The sequence below is a fragment of the Diabrotica undecimpunctata genome, chromosome 1 (genome assembly GCF_040954645.1).
Source record: "Diabrotica undecimpunctata isolate CICGRU chromosome 1, icDiaUnde3, whole genome shotgun sequence".
Taxonomy (NCBI): domain Eukaryota; kingdom Metazoa; phylum Arthropoda; class Insecta; order Coleoptera; family Chrysomelidae; genus Diabrotica; species Diabrotica undecimpunctata.
This window is the reverse complement of record NC_092803.1, coordinates 2,369,307-2,388,495: the sequence shown is the minus strand read 5'-3', so window position 1 is coordinate 2,388,495 and position 19,189 is coordinate 2,369,307. Positions and strand designations below refer to the sequence as shown.

General features: G+C 32.6%; 2 protein-coding genes across 2 annotated transcripts in view; one reads left to right on the top strand and one right to left on the bottom strand.

Moving 5' to 3' along the window:
• Positions 1 to 916: 916 nt before the first annotated feature.
• LOC140443832 (uncharacterized) overlaps positions 917 to 19,189 on the bottom strand; it is a 33,451-nt gene continuing 15,178 nt past the window's right edge. The window contains exons 2-3 of the mRNA XM_072535308.1: positions 6,009 to 6,232; positions 917 to 5,228 (exon numbers count right to left, since the gene is read on the bottom strand). Of these exons, the coding sequence (XP_072391409.1) occupies positions 3,610 to 5,228; positions 6,009 to 6,192 (1,803 nt within the window). The 5' untranslated portion in view covers positions 6,193 to 6,232 and the 3' untranslated portion in view covers positions 917 to 3,609. The remainder of the gene's footprint in view (positions 5,229 to 6,008; positions 6,233 to 19,189) is intronic.
• Positions 8,056 to 17,772, top strand: LOC140443858 (uncharacterized). Its single transcript, XM_072535345.1, has 2 exons — positions 8,056 to 8,511; positions 16,825 to 17,772. Exons 1-2 carry the CDS (start codon positions 8,283 to 8,285, stop codon positions 17,757 to 17,759), a joined length of 1,164 nt encoding a protein of 387 aa, XP_072391446.1. The 5' UTR covers positions 8,056 to 8,282; the 3' UTR covers positions 17,760 to 17,772.

The window sequence follows — 19,189 nt, the reverse complement described above, 5'->3', positions numbered from 1 at the left end:
GTTTTTTCGTTACGGATATTTTATAGTTTATAATATATATTTATATAAGATAAAGTATAATGTTAGTTTTTCACATTTATTGTTCTTGTAATAAATAATAATTTAATTTTGGTAGTTTGCATGTTACTAAACTTATTGACACAAAATACAGTTCGTGTTCGGTAGGTAATTGAAGTATAAAATTACAGTATATGTATTCCAATGTTCCCTGTGCCAATACCCTAGGTTTAAAGATCCTTCAAACATTTTGGATATTAGCTCAACCATATCTCTGGTTATAAAATTTATTAGATACGGTTTTTTGTTGTTAATAATAAAAATAATACCTATCTAAAAACTTTATACATTTTTTAACGTTATTTTTTATATATTTAGATTTTGTGCAATTCCGTTGTCTGTGATGGCAACAACGAATTGATTCACGGACCATTGTGTCCAGTCTGAACACAGGTTTACATTGGGAAAAAAAAGTGTACCAGTTTTATATGACGGGAAGTGTACATAAAAATGCAGGTTGTATTTATTATTGAATGTACAATGATAAATATCACTGGAAATACTGACATATATCACTACCAGGTTGTGACTGATCCCTAGGATGTTTTACTTCAGATTTCTTTTCTTTAATCAAACCACAAATAAAAGCATTATGTGCTGTAAATGATCTAAATTTCCATAATGATTCAAATGCTTTATTTTCTGTCTTCACATGCTATTTTTTCAAAACATTTTTTATTACAAAAACAGTAGTTGTTGTTTTAAAAAGTGTGTTGTTCACCTGGTAATACTTTTTCTTTTGTTGTCTTTTACTCGCAACCTGAGTTGTGATGCAGCTTTCTTTTTTATTTTGATGACTGTGTTATTGTCATGCTCTCTTGAAAGTTCTACTTGTCTATTACTTTTCCTTTTATGACATTGAGGAGGACATTGGGTTGAGTATTGGGCTGATATCAGTGTGTTCCCTTCCTTCTAGAGCCAACGTCAACATGGAAATTGCAGCGGCTGCGACTGTCGTGATAATGAGCGCATATCATATTTTGCTTAAATGAAAGCAAAACAAAATATATGGAGTGCACAAAATCGAATGAACATGAGAATCTGAAGGTAGACAACCATACCTACAAATATGCCTCCACTTTTCCCTACCTAGGCTCAATAATAAATGACAACAACATCAGTCAAGAAATACAAGCACGGATTCTTAGCGGTAATAAGTGCTTTTATGCATACAAAGACTTAATGAAAAGTAAGTTACTGAATCGTGAGTCTAAGCTGAGAATCTACAAATCAGTAATTAGACCAGTGGTCACATATGGATGTGAAACGTGGACCCTCTCAACCACTGATGAAAATCAACTGAGAATATTTGAGCGCAAAATACTAAGGAAGATATTTGGACCAACCCAATGCAGCGATAGTTCGTGGAGAATTAAAATGAACCACGAGCTGGATGAACTAATGCAGAGCGCAGATATTGTCAGATTTGTAAAGTCACAAAGACTAAACTGGCTTGGTCACCTAGAAAGAATGCCAGATAATCGAGCTGTAAAAGTAGTCCAGAGATGGAAGCCCCAAGGAAACAGAACAAGAGGAAGACCCCGTAAAAGATGGATAGACGACGTAGAGAGGGATCTTAAAACCATGAACATCAGGCATTGGCGAAGGAAAGTATCCGACAGGGCAGAATGGAAGAACATTGTTAAGCAGGCCAAAACTCACAAAGGGTTGTAGCGCCATTAGAAGAAGAAGAAGGTGGTTTTTCCCCAGTGTGCACTCTCACATGTTCTTTCATATTACCTAATTGAGAAAATTGCTTCAAACAAATTTCACACTTTTACAGTTTTTCTCCTGTATGCAATCTAATATGCCTTTTCAAATTATATGACTGGGAAAACTGCTTAAAACAAATTTCACACTTGTAAAGTTTATCTCCAGATTGAAATTTCAATTATTGATTAAAATAATTTTTTCTCACAAATTGCTTTCAGAAATTTCACGTTTTAATGTTTTTCCTTCAGCAGGTTGACTCAGTTTGTTTTTTATTACATAAATGGACGTCTATTGTTTTCATAATTTTCAAAGTGTCATTATCTTGGGGAAAGCCTAAAATAAAAACCAAACCATACAAAAAAGTTTATTGTATACAATACACAAGAGAAAATTTTCAAAACTCATATAGGGTTTCAAATTTCATATAGGGGTTTCTCTAGAGTGCAAACAGCTTTCTTCAATTTTTGCTACCACTAATCAGCAAATGTCTGTAGAATCTACCTGAATACTATTTTCTAACTTAAAGTTAGAGTTAGTTTGTAGTTAGTTTGTTAAAGTTGTACAGTGCGTGTGTTCAAACAATTTCGTTGAATTATTTATAACTACATTTTTTTTTTAAATTTACATTGTAGAGATTTAACTACCAGCATTTACAATTTAGTTAATCTTAATTTAAAAAATATATATTAAAATCTTAAAATGGCAGGATTTAACTTATTTCACACTTTTTAACTTTATTAATTACTTTATATTTTTTTAGTAAATGATAGCCGATGATACAGTGTTAATTGCGGATTCCGACTTAGGTCTACAACGACTCATCGACAAGACCAACTCGACCTGTGAGCAATTTGGTATGAAAATAAACATTAAAAAAACCAAAGTGATGTCAATCCGAAAAAACCAAAACGTACCTCAACCTTGCGCAATAAATGGGCACATTTTAGAACAGGTCAATAGATTTAAGTACCTGGGATGTTGGATCGATAGCAGCCTAAATCCTGATCTAGAAATAAGATGGAGAATAGAACAGGCCAGAAAATCTTTCGAAAAAAATAAAAAAACTTTGCTTTGTGATTCTCGAATAAAACTCGAAATTCGACTACGTTTATCAAAATGCTACGTCTGGTCGACTCTTCTATATGCAGTTGAAACGTGGACCCTTAAAACATCAACCGTAAATAAATTGGAGGCCTTTGAAATGTGGATCTACCAGAGAATACTCAAAATTTAGTGAAAGGAAAAATCGAGGGAAAGAGAGGCCTAGGAAGGAAAAGACTATCGTGGCTCAGAAACATCCGACAATGGACAGGGCTAAATTTTGAACAGCTGATGATAGAGAAGAGTTTAAAATTGTAGTAGCCAACCTCCATTGAGGAGAGGACGCTTTAAGAAGAAGTAAAAGTAATAATTTTTCTTGTTATTTCACGCTTGTTTTCCATGTTTAATAAATTAATATACATATATTGCATGCTCTTTCTCAATTTATTATAATATGGCAACACTTCCAAACACCAATATTAGGTAAATATTTTTAAGTGATGAATTCTATGGTTCTTCTTCTTCAGGTTCCTTCTCCTATCGGAGGTTGGAAATCATCATCGCTATTTTAATTTTATTGGCCGCGCTTCTGAATAATTATAATGAGCTGCAACCGAACCACTCTCTCAAATATTCTATGGTTACTTGATACAAATTCATTTTATATAACAATAAAACACTGAAAACTTGTTTTCAAAACTTCCACAAAATTTATTATAAAATCTTATCACTATAGCTGTTTCGACTGATTGCCTTTATCACTTCATTTTTTTTACAAAAAACGGTTTAAAACAAATTTCATACAGGTTTTTCTCCAGTATGAGTTCTCAAATGGATTGTCAAAGAAGGTTTGTGAGAAAAGAACTTAAAACAAATTTCACACTTGTAAGGTTTTTCTCCAGTGTGCACTCTCAAATGTCTTTTGAAATTAGATACTGTAGCAAACTGCTTAAAACAGATTTCACACTGGTAAAGATTTTCTCCAGTGTGAAATCTTGCATGTATATTTAAAGAACTTTTAAGAGTAAATTGCTTCAAACAAATTTCACACTTGTAAGATTTTTCCTCAATATGGATTTTTGTATGTTTATTTAATGTACTTTTATGAGAAAACTTCTTGAAACAAATTTCACACTTATAAGGTTTTTCTCCAGTGTGGGATCTCATATGTTGTTTCAAATCACTTGCCCTCGAAAATTGCTTAAAGCAAATTTCACACTTATAAACTTTTTCTCCAGTGTGTATCACCAAATGTCCTTTTAAAACCACTTTTTGAGAAAACGACTTTAAACAAATCCCACACTCGTAAGGTTTCTCTCCAGTGTGCACTCTCAAATGTCTTTTCAAATGATCTGTTGCACTAAACTGCTTAAGACAAATTTCACACTTGTAAATTTTTTTTAAAGTATGTGTTGCCAAATGTGTTTTCAAACTTTTTGCTTGACTAAAATGCTTTAAACAAATTTCACACTTATAAGGTTTTTCTCCAGTGTGCACTCTCAAATGAGTTTTCAAATCGCATGATCGAATAAACTGCTTAAAACAAATTTCACACTTATACGGCTTTTCTCCAGTGTGAATTTTTGTATGTATATCAAAAGAAGTTTTATGAGTAAACTGCTTAAGACAAATTTCACACTTGTAAGGCTCTTCTCTAGTGTGCACTCTAAAATGAGTTTTCAAATCGCATGATCGAGTAAACTGCTTAAAACAAATTTCGCACTTATACGGTTTTTCTCTAGTGTGAATTTTTGTATGTATATTAAAAGAAGTTTTATGAGCAAACTGCTTAAGACAAATTTCACACTTATAAGGTGTTTCTCCAGTGTGCAGTCTCATATGTTGTTTCAAACCAATTGTCTGAGTAAACTGCTTAAAACAAATTTCACACTTGTAAGGCGTTTCTCCAGTGTGCAGTCGCATATGCTGTTTCAAACTATTTGTCTGAGTAAACTGCTTAAAACAAATTTCACACTTGTAGGGTTTTTCTCCTGTGTGTACTTTCATATGCTGTTTCAAACTATTTGACTGAGTAAACTGTTTAAGACAAATTTCACACTTGTAAAGTGTTTCTCCAGTGTGCAATCTCATATGGTGTTTAAAACCACTTATATGAGTAAACTGTTTAAAACAAATTTCACACTTGTAAGGTGTTTCTCCAGTGTGCAATCTCATATGCTGTTTCAAACTATATGTATGAGTAAACTGCTTAAAACAAATTTCACACTTGTAAGGTTTATCAACAGCATGGATTTTCATATGTTGATTTAAGTATTTTTTTGTAACAAACTGCTTAACACAAATTTTACATTTTAATATTTTTTCTTTAGCAAGTAGATTCATAGTTTGTTCTTTATTACATGAGTGTATGTCTATTGTTTTCATAATTTGTACAGTATCCTTCTCTTGGGGAAGTCCTAAAAAACCAAAATATATAAAACAGTTATTTTGCAAGAAAACATTAAAAAAACAAAACAAAATAAGTTATCAGTACAGACATAGCTAAACATTGGGAAAACCAGTGTTTATTCAAATATGATCATAGTGAGGATCATACTTCCATATTTTATTGAGGCTGGACATAGCGGTTCTACCCATCTGTATGTCATTGAATTTCTTGATTAAAATTATCAAAGATGATGATTCTTCTAAATTATCAAAAGAAAATGATGAAAAATTATCACAAGTTCCGACAGCTACAGAAATCTAACAGAAAAATGATTTTGTAATATTCAAATTTATTGTATTTAATTGTAATAGTCAAATGGAAAAAAAAATTTTTCAGGAAAAATGATCTTTTTAAAATATGATATTGATAACTATGCTGCTATCCAGTATGAAGTATCTCATATGGAAAATGAGGAATTAATTGGGTATTAAGAACATACCCAAACCTTCGACTAAAAGTTAACACAGTTAACATATATTATAGAGTAAATGTTAGAATTTTTTTGAATTAATCATTTAATAACTGTTACTTACTATTGTGCTTATAGTACTTATTTATTGTGTTTATTTTCTTTCTTTATACTTGGGTATAATTTCATACTGACAAAAATAAATACAAAAGACTGCTGAAAATATGTATACTACTGTTTTTTCATGTGGCAATAATTACTTCAACCGCATTAACAATAAATTTTAATTTATTATGAATTTCTCAAAATTTAATGAGCAATTTTTTGTTATTTTCTTACCTATTTTATTATTTTGTTTGTCTTCAATTGGTTCAAGTTTATTTTCATCTTCTAGTTCCGTCTTCATGGAACATTCCTTTAAGTCTAAATAATCAATCCTTTCTTTATTTAAGATGTCATCTATTTTATTAAAATATATTTCTAGTTTACAGGAGTCGTCACTAAATTCTTGTTTTACTTCCATTTGATTAAAGCAGGTTTTATATTTCAATAATAATTTTATTCTGAAAATCAAATTAATATTTTTTAGATATGAACCCAAGCTATATCGATACTGAGATTGCACGTGCAGTAAATATGTTAATATTTAAATAAAAGGAATTAATTCATTAATTGCATTGCAAATTCAACTGAACTAATTGCACTTGCAGGGACCCGATCCGTCAAACTGTGCATAAAATACATAGCACACTACATATATCACAGATCACTCGAAAGTACAAGCTGAACATAGCCGCAAATTTCAAACATGGAACAAAATTCTGCAATTTTTGATTTATATAAAACAACAATGAATAAATATTTGTTTCTTTGTAGATTAATTTCAGTTAATTAATAGAAATTTTTTTAGCAATTACCCTTTGATAGATTTGGCAATCGTCAAATCAGCAGTTGCCAGATTACGACAGATGTTTGCAATTAATCTCGAAAGAGACAAATATTTACTCGTTATTGCTTCATATAAATTAAAAATTGTAGAATTTATAAAACAGTATAATCAAAATGTAATTTTTAAAAGCTTTATCTCTTTATATTTGAAGCATACAGCATAATGCCACAGTATAGACAACAACATGCATTATAAAAACATGCCAACACTGCTAAACGGAAATATTTTTGACATTTGCGGTTATATACAACTTGTACTTTCGGTAAACTCCTCGAGTTTAGGGGTAAACTCATCGAGTTAGAATTAACTCGATGGGTAAACTCAGCCCAAATTTGTTTTGTTTTGATAGTTTGATTTGTTTGACACACCTTTTCACTTTTTCGGTATCGCTATTGGCTCCGATGACAAAGATACAGTTTTTTTATGTTCTGTGATCTTGACTACAACCCATCGAGCAAAAAGACAAAAGAGGGAATCTAATCGTTATGAAAAGGAGACCAAAAAAGTGGCCTCTGATGGCGGACATATCCGGAAATGCGAATGCGCCAAATTTAAATTTTCCGACACTTATTAACAGTAGCTATAAAATAGTGTTTAGAATGTGTCTTAGACGAGAAAATTTTAATTAAATATTAACGATAACAGTCTAAAATGTGAAACAATTGTTAAAAAACTTCAATATAAATAAGATTTCATGTGACAGTTGGGACAAATAATAACATAACCCAACTAAATTTGATTTCTTAAACAAGGAAAGACTCTCTTTCCTTGTTTAATTTGGCCTCTCAAGATGGCACTTCCTGTCTAACAATATTTTTGCCCCCACTACCTTTACATTCCCTCTTTTGTCTTTTTGCTCGATGCTACAACCACAGAAGGGTTTGGTGTATTCTGTGCTACAACGGTCAACGGCAAAAGATAAAGTTGGTTCATCTTGAACGGAACCGAACGCCAACGCCGAACGATGTTTATAAATAGACATTCGAGTTTCCCATTTGACCATGTTGTAACGCGAACTTCAGCGCCAGCACCAACGCCAACGTAAAGTTGATAAATCAGCCTTAACCTGGCCTTAACTATTCTGATGTTTTGGCAACGCTGTGGAGTTCTGACGTCGTAAATCTTGAAAGACGTGCAAGCATTTTTATATGAAAAATGCTATATAATGGCGATATATCAGTTTACAGAATAACTGACAAATACAATATTTAGCTATATTTAAAGTGAAAAGTACTATTTTACGAATGTTTTTAATATGAATTTAAAAATTGTGGCTTCTCATAACAAAACATTATAATTTCTTCTATTTCATATAATTATCTTTATATTTTAAAAACTTTATACAAAACAATATGACAACGCACAAACAAAACAAACATACGAACAAAAATATGGCAATATGTGACGCACAAACATGTAATCACAGAATACACCATCCCAATCGGATGGTGTACTCTGTCATTCTCTGATATATTTCAGAAGTCAGATGCCAAGGTTATGTTTATATTAATTGCCCAAAAAAACCAATTTAACTGGTTTATTTATAGTTTTAACACCGACCATCGGTGTTTTTTGAATTAGTATTATTCATTATTGTATTCCTGTACCTGTTGGTTATTTAAAACAAACTCAGTATCGTCGTATCTACATAGCTTGGGTTTAAAATGGAAGTAAAACAAGAATTTAGTGATGACATCTGTAAAGGAGAAATATATTCTAAGATAGATGATGCTCTTTTAGATGGCTTTAAGAATGAAATTAAAGAGGAGCCCAATATAGAAAGTACACATGATACTTCTGATTATTTAGACTTAAAGGAATTTTCCATAAAGACTGAACTAGAAGATGAAACTAAACTTACACCATTTGAAGAAAAACAAAATAATAAAAAAGGTAAGAAAATAACAAAAATTTAAAAAGATTTAAAAATTGTTGTCTACCTACAAAAACTGCAGTTTTCAGACTACCCTAAAACTATAAGTATGCTTACATATAAAGTAAAAAAAAACGGTTGGGGCAGTCCAGTGGGACTGCCGGTAGAAGTTATACTTCTATACACGCGTTCGTCGTTACAAATTTATATGGGAGTCAATCTGCACAATCATTACATATGTAATGCTATAGGTACAAGAGAGCAGAAAGAGAAAAAGAATTAGGTATACAGGTATATGGTGCATCGTTTGCTGTATACAAACATTTGACCTGTAATAGGAGTATAGTAAGTAAATAAAGGATTGAATCAATATTTTAATGAAAATATATATTTTTATTTTCATATATGTATAAAAGGAGTTTAATGCAAAACAATTTTTTTACACATACTCTGCAGTAAAATTCATTGTTTATTTTGTTATTAATATAAAAATACAATACAATACACTGCAACATAATTCAATATAATAATACAATACAAATTAAAATGCAATATTCATTCAAGTATTTAAAAATAATATATCTAAATTTCCGATTCACTCCCGTGCAAATTTTCAAAGTCGAATGCACATATAGAAGTATAGCTTCAAAAACCCACAACTCTGATTATGTTGTAAATTTCATTTTATTGTAAAATTTAGCATTTTTGTGTATATTACATATATTTAATAAAATTAACATGGAGTTTTTAAATATTTCAAAAATAAAAAACGAAATTCATATTGGTATTCGAACTCATATACACCAGCGTATGAACCAAACACATAAAATATTTGCCAATTAGACATGACACAAATGGATTTCAAAATTCACAGTTCTCAGTCATACAGTGATTTATTGAGATTATTATTTTGAAATTCAAAAGACTAAAATAATTATGAACATTTAATAAATAATACAAAACATGTATAATATACATAACATGACATAAATAATAATATTAATAAATATTATATTATATATATATATATATATATATATATATATATATATATATATATATATATATATATATATATATATATACAAAAGGAACATTTTTATTCTTGAGAGAGGAAGAGAGAGAAAGTATATCTTCTATCTCTCTCTTACTAATTATCTTAAATATGTAATAATTTCACTGATTCACTCCCGTACAAATTTCTAACGTGGAGCGCGCGTATAGAAGTATAACTTTAAAAATAATAATTTTTTTGCCAAACAAAACAATAATTGCATATAACAAGTATAAAAATTTAGTAATTTTTGTAAACATTTCTATAGTTTTTGGGCAAAAGTGTAGAGAAAGTGCTGATAAAGTTAGCTACACATTGTTACATGAGGGACAGATTTGTATTTGGCAGTGTTGCCATATCAAAAATAAATCAGAAAAGAGTATTAGATATAATACTAATTAATGTTACTAAACATTCTTTTTAAGTTTTTAAAAGAAGTTTAATTAATTTAAATTTAATTTATTATAATTAAAATTAACTTTAATTTTTTAAGCTTTTAAATTCTTAAGTTTATAAACTTAATTAAACATCTTTACCGATATATTTTTACTTTGTTATTCACATTTTATGGATTAAATTATCAATAATGATAATTTAATCTTCATGTAGGTACCATTTCATCCCTAAATTATAAGAAAATAGTCTAAAAATTGAAATTGCTGAAAATCTGTTGCAATCTGGCAACTAGTGTTTTCAAAGTTTTGACAGTATTGCCAAGTTTATTTGCTAATCTACCAAAGGTCAATTATATATTTTTTTAATAACTAACTGCAACTAATCTCAAAAGAAACAAATATTCATTTGTTCGTGTTTCATATAAATTTAAAAAATTTTAAAAAATACCCGACGGATCAACGTCAAATTTCAAATTTCCTGGTCTATAAACTGTGGATCTTTGTTCTAAAATTATAGTCCTTGGGCCCCCGTCTAAATTTTTTTTTATGAACACACTCTCCAAACTTTTTTCAGGTGTTATTTGGGTGGAGTCGGACAAATTTAGAGACTGGCGCAATATGGTAGTGGGGCGTTTGTCTGTGAAACTGCCAGGAACGTGTTAATTTTATGTAAAAAAAAAAATTACGACCACATTGGTCATTTTATTTTAATCAATAGTTTTTATTATAAAAACACCGAAAAACATTTTGGACAAAAGTAATGGGCCATTTGGCGCGTCGGACTCTCTAAACATGTCAAATTTATGGAAAAAAAAATTTATTACCACTCTCTCTCTCTCTCTCTCTTGTCGTTTCCTCATTGCTGAGGATCGTGATTTCCTACAATGCGGGCTGTCAATTCTCTCCATCTCTTGCGATTTTGGGCTGCTCTCATGGACTCGGAAAACGTCTCTCCAGTGGCTTTCTGTACTTGATCTGACCATCGGATAGGTGAGCGTCCTCTGCCTCTACGTCCTTCTACGTTTCCGCATACAATTAATCTTTCTAAGTTGTCATTGTCTCTTCTCGCAATGTGGCCAAAAAACTTTAAAACATTTGCAAGACACTGAGAGGAGAGTCTGGTCTGAATGTTTAGCTCTTCGAGAATCGACTGATTGGATCTGTGCTCCGTCCACGAGACGCGTAGCATTCGTCTCCAGCACCACATTTCGAATGCGTCAATCCTTTTCCTATCCTCTGATTTTATTGTCCATGTTTCGGCAGCGTAACTGAAGATTGAAAAAATGAGTGTCCGTACCAGTCTCATTTTGAGTTTTTTGGATAAAGAGCGGTCCTTCCATATTTTTGACAGTCGACTCCTCGCGTTCTTGGCCATCCCTATTCTTCTGCGAATTTTCGTATGGGAGGAGGCTGCATTGCTTAAGGAAGATCCTAGATACGTGAACTCGTCTACTTTCTCGAATTGATTTAGGGCGCCTGTTGTTTGGAGGATATTCGCGTGGTCCACAATCATGATTTTTGTTTTCTGATTATTAATCTTGAGCCCACACTTGTTGCTTTCGGTTTCTACTCTCTTTATCAGTCTCGACATCTCCTCTTCAGATGTTGCTATCAGTGTTGTATCGTCTGCGAATCTTAAGTTTGAGATCTTTTTTCCTGCAATGGAGATGCCGCCTCTCCATCCATCGAGTGCGTTCCTCATTATGTATTCTCCATATAAATTGAACAGGTCTGGAGATAGTATGCACCCTTGTCGTACACCTCTGCTGGTTTTGAAGGTATCAGATTGCTGGTTTTCAATTCTTATTTTAACTGAGTTATCTTCGTATAAGTTTTTAATTAATATTGCCAAATGATCTGGAACTCCCATCTCATGAAGAACTGTCCAGAGAACTTCCCACTTCACACAATCAAATGCCTTTTGGTAGTCTAGAAAACAGATTATTATTGGAATTTTAAATTCGCGGGCCTTTTCTATGAGCTGCCGCATATTAAGGATTTGCTCTCTCGTACCCTTCCCTTTGACAAAGCCTGCTTGTTCTTGGGGAATTTGTTTGTCTAAGTATTGTTGCAAACGGCGTTTAATGATTCTTAGTAATATTTTGCTTGGATGGGAAATCAGTGAGATGGTACGATAATTACTACACTTTGTAGTTGTTCCTTTTTTATGGATTGGTATGCACAATGATGTGCGCCATTCTCTGGGCCACTTTCCGCATCTCCAAATTTTATTACAAAGTTTCCACATTATGTAACATCCTTTGTCTCCCATGTTCTGAAGGAGCTCTCCCGTGATATCATCGCAGCCAGGGGATTTATTCTTCTTGAGGTGAGTTACAGCTTCTTCAATCTCGGACAGCAGAATTTCAGGTTCAGGGTTGTATGCGATGTTTTCGAGGGCCGAAGTGTGGCCTAGATTTACGTGTTCTTCCCTGTAGAGCTCTGAACAATAGTTTTTCCATGTTTCCAACACTCTGTCGATATCACTTATGATAATACCCTGTTTGTCCTCTATTGCATAGTTCTTGGGTTTAAATTCTCTCGCAAGAATTTTCACTTTCCGGAAGAGGTCTTTGGTTTCATTTCGATATCCGTGATTTTCTATTTCTTGACAGATTTCAGAGATGTATTCTTGTTTGTCTTTTCGGCATCTTCGTTGAATATCTCTGGAGAGAGCTTTATATGTCTGTTGATCACAGGGGCCAACTTTAAGTTGCTTTCTTTGTTCAATCACTTTCCACGTGTTTCTGCTGATCCACGGTTTAATGCTATTATTTATAGATGGTTGGCGACATTGGTTCACTGTTGTTACGATGGTTTCTTTAATATCTGTCCAGGCTTCATCCACACTTTGTTCGGCCTGATTGTTCTCTATTCTGGTTAGTGCTGGTTCAATTCTCTCTTTAAAGGTAGCTAATTCGGGGTCCGTTAGCCTAAAAGAACGGGGAGAAGCTTTGCGTATGTTCTTGAAACGTATTCTGTAATCAGCCACACAGCTGTTTTTAACACAATTCATCATAAAAACTGTTTAAAAAATTATGGTAACCTTGTCGGACAATTTTCACGGGGCATGTGCGCAGTCGGACGCGCCAAACATTTTTACTTACAACCATTTTTCCGACAAAAAAACGAGGTTGTAAGTAATTATATTTTAAACCAAAAAATCAAATTGTCTGACAAAAATATTGGGACAAATCGATAGTCGGACAAAAAACGAAATTTTTATTCGTAATCGATGTCGTTAATCCATGTATGGTTCGTGTATCCCTTATTTTTACAACCATTTTTCCGACAAAATTAGGGGGTTACAATTAATTACATTTGTAAATAAAAAATCTAATTGTCGGACGAAAATATTGGGTCAAACGAACAAAAAAATAAATTCTTATTGGATATCGCCGTTCTTAAACTGTAAAGGTGAGTTAATACATATTATTTTATGCATTCATATACAGTGAAAAAAATTTATTTAATGTAATAATAAATTGAAAAAAAAACATTATTATTAGAACAAAAATTCAATTAATAATTATCATCCTCATCAGAGCTTTTGGAGTCACTGGCGGATAAATCCCCTATGTCTTCGTCTTCACTTTCATCGGAAGATCTATTTGCCACCCAATCATTCGGATCATTAGAAATGGATCCTGTAAATTAAACATTACATAATAAATTTAATGGAATCTTTTGAAAGTGATTCAACTGAAATAATTTTAAAAAATAACTTATTAGAAGTAATTGTTTTCATTATTTTTATTTTCTCGACCATTTCTCTATATGTAGAGTGAACAAATCCCCTTCGTTGGCTCAGTGAAGATGACCATGAACAAATCCCCTTCGTTGGCTCAGTGAAGATGTTCGTTCAGTTGTAATGGAAACACCAAATAATAGTAGCAGAGTTTATTGTAGAGACGTACACTATGGGTGTAGACCCGGGATTGCTTTGAGTAGAGACTGATGAAGTTGATCGTTGAAGACTATCAAGCTCGTTGAGTGAATATTGATTGAATGCCTCTCTAGGCAAGAGATCTTAGTTTTATATAAACTTTAATTGGGTCAATATTTTCGCGGACCTCGCGTGACATGTGTATTTAATTTATGTAAATAGTTTAACTTTGTCAGCACTTTTGACTGATGTACAAATTATATTATTGATAATTGACCAAATGTGTATGTAACCTAATTAACTACGTGTGTGTATTTAATAACAAATAGATTCATTCGGTCTATTGGGTGATAAAATTATACTGTCCAATTTCGGATATGAATTCTAAAGATTTGATATTGGACATAGAGTCATTTGCACTTTAATGTTTACACAAAAAACACTACATTTTTAAATTATTAAAGCCACTATACTTTACAACTTTTTTATAAAATATTAAATAATCTTGGAAACTAGAATGAAAATGTGCAAGCGTGAGAATCAATGGAAAAAAACTAAGGTGTGCTCTATATATTACACGATACCTCGCAGCAAATGCTCCGAAATGAAATTGGAGAGAGGGGATTCATTTTGGAGCTACAAGGTTACAAAGCTCACCTGGCCTGTGGCACTTTCTATGTGTATAATATATTCAAATGCATATTAAAATGTATAGAAAACGTTGTGTACGTATCTGTGACCTTAGAACAATTGCTGCTTTTACTAATTTATATTTTTTGGAGATTTTAATTCTAAAATTTTTAAAAAATAGATATTTAAACTACAGGGACAAGTTAACTTTATTACATATAATATGTATATAGAAAATCATAAGCATAAACTCACCTTTACAGTTTAAGAACGGCGATATACAATAAAAATTTATTTTTTTGTTAGTTTGCCCCAACATTTTTGTCGGACAATTAGATTTTTTTATTTTAAATATAATTATTTACAACTTCATATAAGTGTCGGAAAAATGGTGGTAAAATTAAGGTATGCACAAACCCTGTGTAATTTAGACAGATGCATTTCCAAAAAAAATTCCTTTTTTTTTAACTTGTATCAATATGCCCCATTGTTTTTGTCGGACAAATGATTTAATATGCATTACACATGCAAACAAACAGAAAAAAAAAACAAACATCTGTGGTAATAAATAAAAATGTTTCGTAAAATTGACATATTTGGCGCGTCCGACTGCGCACATGCCCTGTGAAAATTGTCCGACAAGGTTACCATAATTTTTTACAACAGTTTACAACAGTTTTTATGATGAATTGTGGTAAAAACAGCTGTGTGGTAATAATTTTTTTTTCCATAAATTTGACATGTTTAGAGAGTCCGACGCGCCAAATGGCCCATTACTTTTGTCCAACAACATGTTTTTCGGTGTTTTTATAATAAAAACGATTGATTAAAATAAAATGACCAATGTGATCGTAATTTTTTTTTACATAAAATTAACATGTTCCTGACAGTTTCACAGACAAACGCCCCACTACCATATTGCGCCAGGCTCTAAATTTGTCCGACTCCACCCAAATAATAACTGAAAAAAGTTTGGAGAGTGTGTTCATAAAAAAAAAATTAGACGGGGGCCCAAAGACTAATACTATTTCGCGAAACTGTACAAGAACATGACAATAGATGGCGCTAGGGGTATTATTTAAGATTTATATTCTGGATCTAGGTGCAGGGGTATTGTGTAAATCTATTTAACGACAGAAACTAATATTTCAAAATTTGACGGTTGGTTCCCTGTTCTATATCTACGTCCAATTATGATTCCAGATCATAGCGGCTATTTATTGATTCTTCTAAGAGAAGTTTGAAGGGTGTCTTGTTGCACAATGGTAATACTTATGGCCTCAGTGCCTGTTGCTCACTCCGTTTATCTCAAAGGAACATATAAGCATCTTGAGCTGTTGCTAAATAAAAAGTATAGCACATATTGTTGGCAACTTTGTGGAGATCTCAATGTAATATCCATGCGTTTGGGTCAGCAGTCTGGATTCACAAAGTATCTATGTTTTTTGTGCGAGTGACACGAAATTTACATTACGTTAAAAAAGAGTGGTCACTCAAAGAAAGTTAGGATTGATGAAGCAGTTTGTCAAAGCTTAAGATAAACGAGGTGACTGCTCTAAATATCTGTGCGACAAATGTCCTACACTTTCTGAAGCTAAACTTAAATAAGGAACTTTTGTAGGCTCTCAAATTCGAACCTCAAAATCGGATAGATTGTTTCAGAATACAATGACCCAGGATGAATCTGAAGCATGAAGTTAAACTTTATTTTCTGGATTCCTACGTTGACTATTTAACCGAAAATCTTTGAGCTGTCAGCGAGGAGCAGGGAGAGAGGTTCCATCAAGATATAAAGGAGATACAGAGACGTTACCAAGGAAGATGGTATATAAGAATGATGGCTGGTTACTGCTGGATCTTGAAGAGATATTTTATCACAAAAATACATAAAAAGAAGACCACAAAACGCAGCTTTCATGGAAAAAAGAACGGTTTTATTAAAAAAAAAAAAAAAAATGTTGTTTAACATAGGTTATACTAAATTCTTTTTTTTAAGAACAACTCAATTTTTCAGTGTAATTTTGTATTAAATAAAGTTTCAATAAATATTTTCTCAATATTTTTGTTAGTTTCTATGAAAAATTTTAAACACACCTTTCTTGAAAACTTAACTTGCTGGAAAAAAATTAAGTAAAGATTCGTGATCAGCACATCCCATTTACTATAGGACACCTGTTAAAAAAACACTTTTTCATGCAAAAATTACACCTTTGTAATCAATGCGCATTTGTTAAAATGTATAGATTAGAAGGTGGAGTTATCTTTAATTCTTAAATAATGTTGCGCTAATTTGCAGATACTGATAACTTTTTTTGTTTTAATTTGTTCTTGCTAAATATCTTTTTTTATATACATTGTTTTTTTTTAGGATTTCCTCAAGAGAAGGACACTTCTGAAAATATCAAAACCATAGACATACATTCATATAATAAAGAGCAACCTGCTAATATACTTGCCAAGGAAAAAACATTCATATGTGAAATTTGTGCTAAGCAGTTTGTTAAAAAAAAAGGCTTAAATCAACATATGAAAATTCATGCTGCTGGTAAACCTTATAACTGCGAAATTTGTCTTAAGCAGTTTGCTCGGGCAAGCAATTTGAAACACCATATAAGATTGCACACCGGAGAAAGACCTTACATGTGTGAAATTTGTCTTAAGCAGTTTGCTCATAAAAGTTCTTTAACAAATCATATGTACGCTCACACTGGGGAAATGCCTTATAAATGTGAAATTTGTTTTAAACAATTTCCTCGGCCAAATAATTTGAAAATACATTTGAGAGTACACAGTGGAGAAACACCTTACAATTGTGAAATTTGTTTTAAGCAGTTTACTGTGGCATGCAGTTTAAAAAAACATATGAGAGTGCATACTGGGGAAAAACCTTACAAGTGTGAAATTTGTTTTAAGCAGTTTTCTCAGCCATGCAGTTTGAAACACCATATAAGATTGCACACTGGCGATTCACCTTACGAGTGTGAAATTTGTTGTAAGCAGTTTACTCGGGCAAGCAATTTGAACCACCATATAAGATTGCACACTGGAGATAAACCTTACGAGTGTGAAATTTGTTTTAAGCGGTATAGAGACGCTAGTGCTTTGAAATCACATTTGAGAGTGCACACTGGAGAAAAACCGTACAAGTGTGAAATTTGTCTTAAGCGTTCTACTACAAAAAGTGATTTGCAAAAACATTTGAGAGTGCACACTGGAGAAAAATATTACAAATGTGAAATTTGTTTTAAGCAGTATTCTGGTTGTAGTCATCTCAAACGGCATATGAAATTGCATCTTAACTGACTGCGAGGCGCAATCTAATACCGACTCAACCGGACCAAAAAACGTGTGGATGTCTGCAGATACTTTTGACCTCGTTGAAGAACGCCTAAAACTCAATATTTTTGGAATTAAAAATCCTCTTAGGCATTCCCAGTATCGACAGCTATCTAGAGCTATTCGGACTGCTTGTAGACGAGACAAGAACAAACATATAGCGAAAATCTGCAGAGAGAATCAATAACACGCCGACGCAAATAACACCAAAGAATTGTTCAATAAAGTTAGACTACTCACACGTAAGTTGAAGCAGAAATCTTGGTCTATCAAAGATAATAAAGGCAATATACAGACGGATTTTAACAAGGTTAAATGTACACACCGTATGTATTTGAATGTCAAGCCTCTACTTTCCACTCTCCTTCAACAGACATCACTTCTTCTTCTTCTTTTGGCATCATAACCCTGGATGGGTCTTTGCCTGTCTGGCTATGTCCTTCCATTCAGATCTCTCTTGTGCCCTTCTTCTCCATTGTCTTATGTTCATTGTTTTCAGGTCGTCTTCCACGTCATCCAACCATCTCGTTCTGGGCCTTCCTTTTTTTCGCCTTCCTATGGGCTTCCATTGTAACATTTTCTTTGTTGTTTTTGCATCGTTTTGTCTCTGCACATGTCCCAGCCATGACAGTCTTTGACTTTTCACAAATCTTACAATGTCATAACCTTTATTTAACTCATTAACCTAGTCGTTTCTCCTGATTCTCCATGTGCCATCTTCCTCTTGTACCGGGCCATATACTTTCCTCAGTATTTTTCTCTCGACTGTCCTGAGTTGGGCTTCATCTTTTTTCGTCATTACCCAAGTTTCACATCCATAGGTTACTACGGGTCTAATCAGTGTTCTGTAGATAGTCATTTTGGTTCTTTTGTCTAATAATTTCGATGTCATCAATCTTTTATTAGCATAGTATGTACGATTCCCGCTGGAAATACGTGCATTAATGTCGCTACTTACGGAGTTCTTCTGATTGATTTCTGTGCCGAGATATGTAAAGGCATCCACTCGTTCGATAGTATAGTTGTCTATTGTGATATTATTTTCATTGTCAGTTATTCTTTTGACTGTCATATACTTCGTTTATTTTGAGACCTCTTTTTCTTGCTTCAGGATCAATTTGTTTGAACACTTTCATTAGTCGTGGCTTATTCCTACTAATGATGGCTACATCGTCTGCATATGCAGTAATTTGTACTGATTTGGTGTTTATATGGCCGGTTATATTGGTTTTTCTGATGACTGCCTCAAGAACTAGGTTGAATAGCATGGTTGATAGGGCATCTCCCTGTCTTACTCCCATGTTGATATTAAACAGGGGAGTCAGTTCTCCATCTACTCTGACTGCAGCTTTTGAACCCAGCAACGTCATTTTTATGAGGCTGATGTATTTCTTAGG

What these genes read in the sequence shown, in the direction of transcription:
- LOC140443858 (XM_072535345.1), top strand. Translation starts at nt 8,283, where the DNA reads ATGGAAGTAAAACAAGAATTTAGTGATGACATCTGTAAAGGAGAAATA. An exon ending in AAAACAAAATAATAAAAAAG is followed by an intron (nt 8,512 to 16,824) that starts GTAAGAAAATAA and finishes GTTTTTTTTTAG; the next exon opens with GATTTCCTCAAGAGAAGGAC.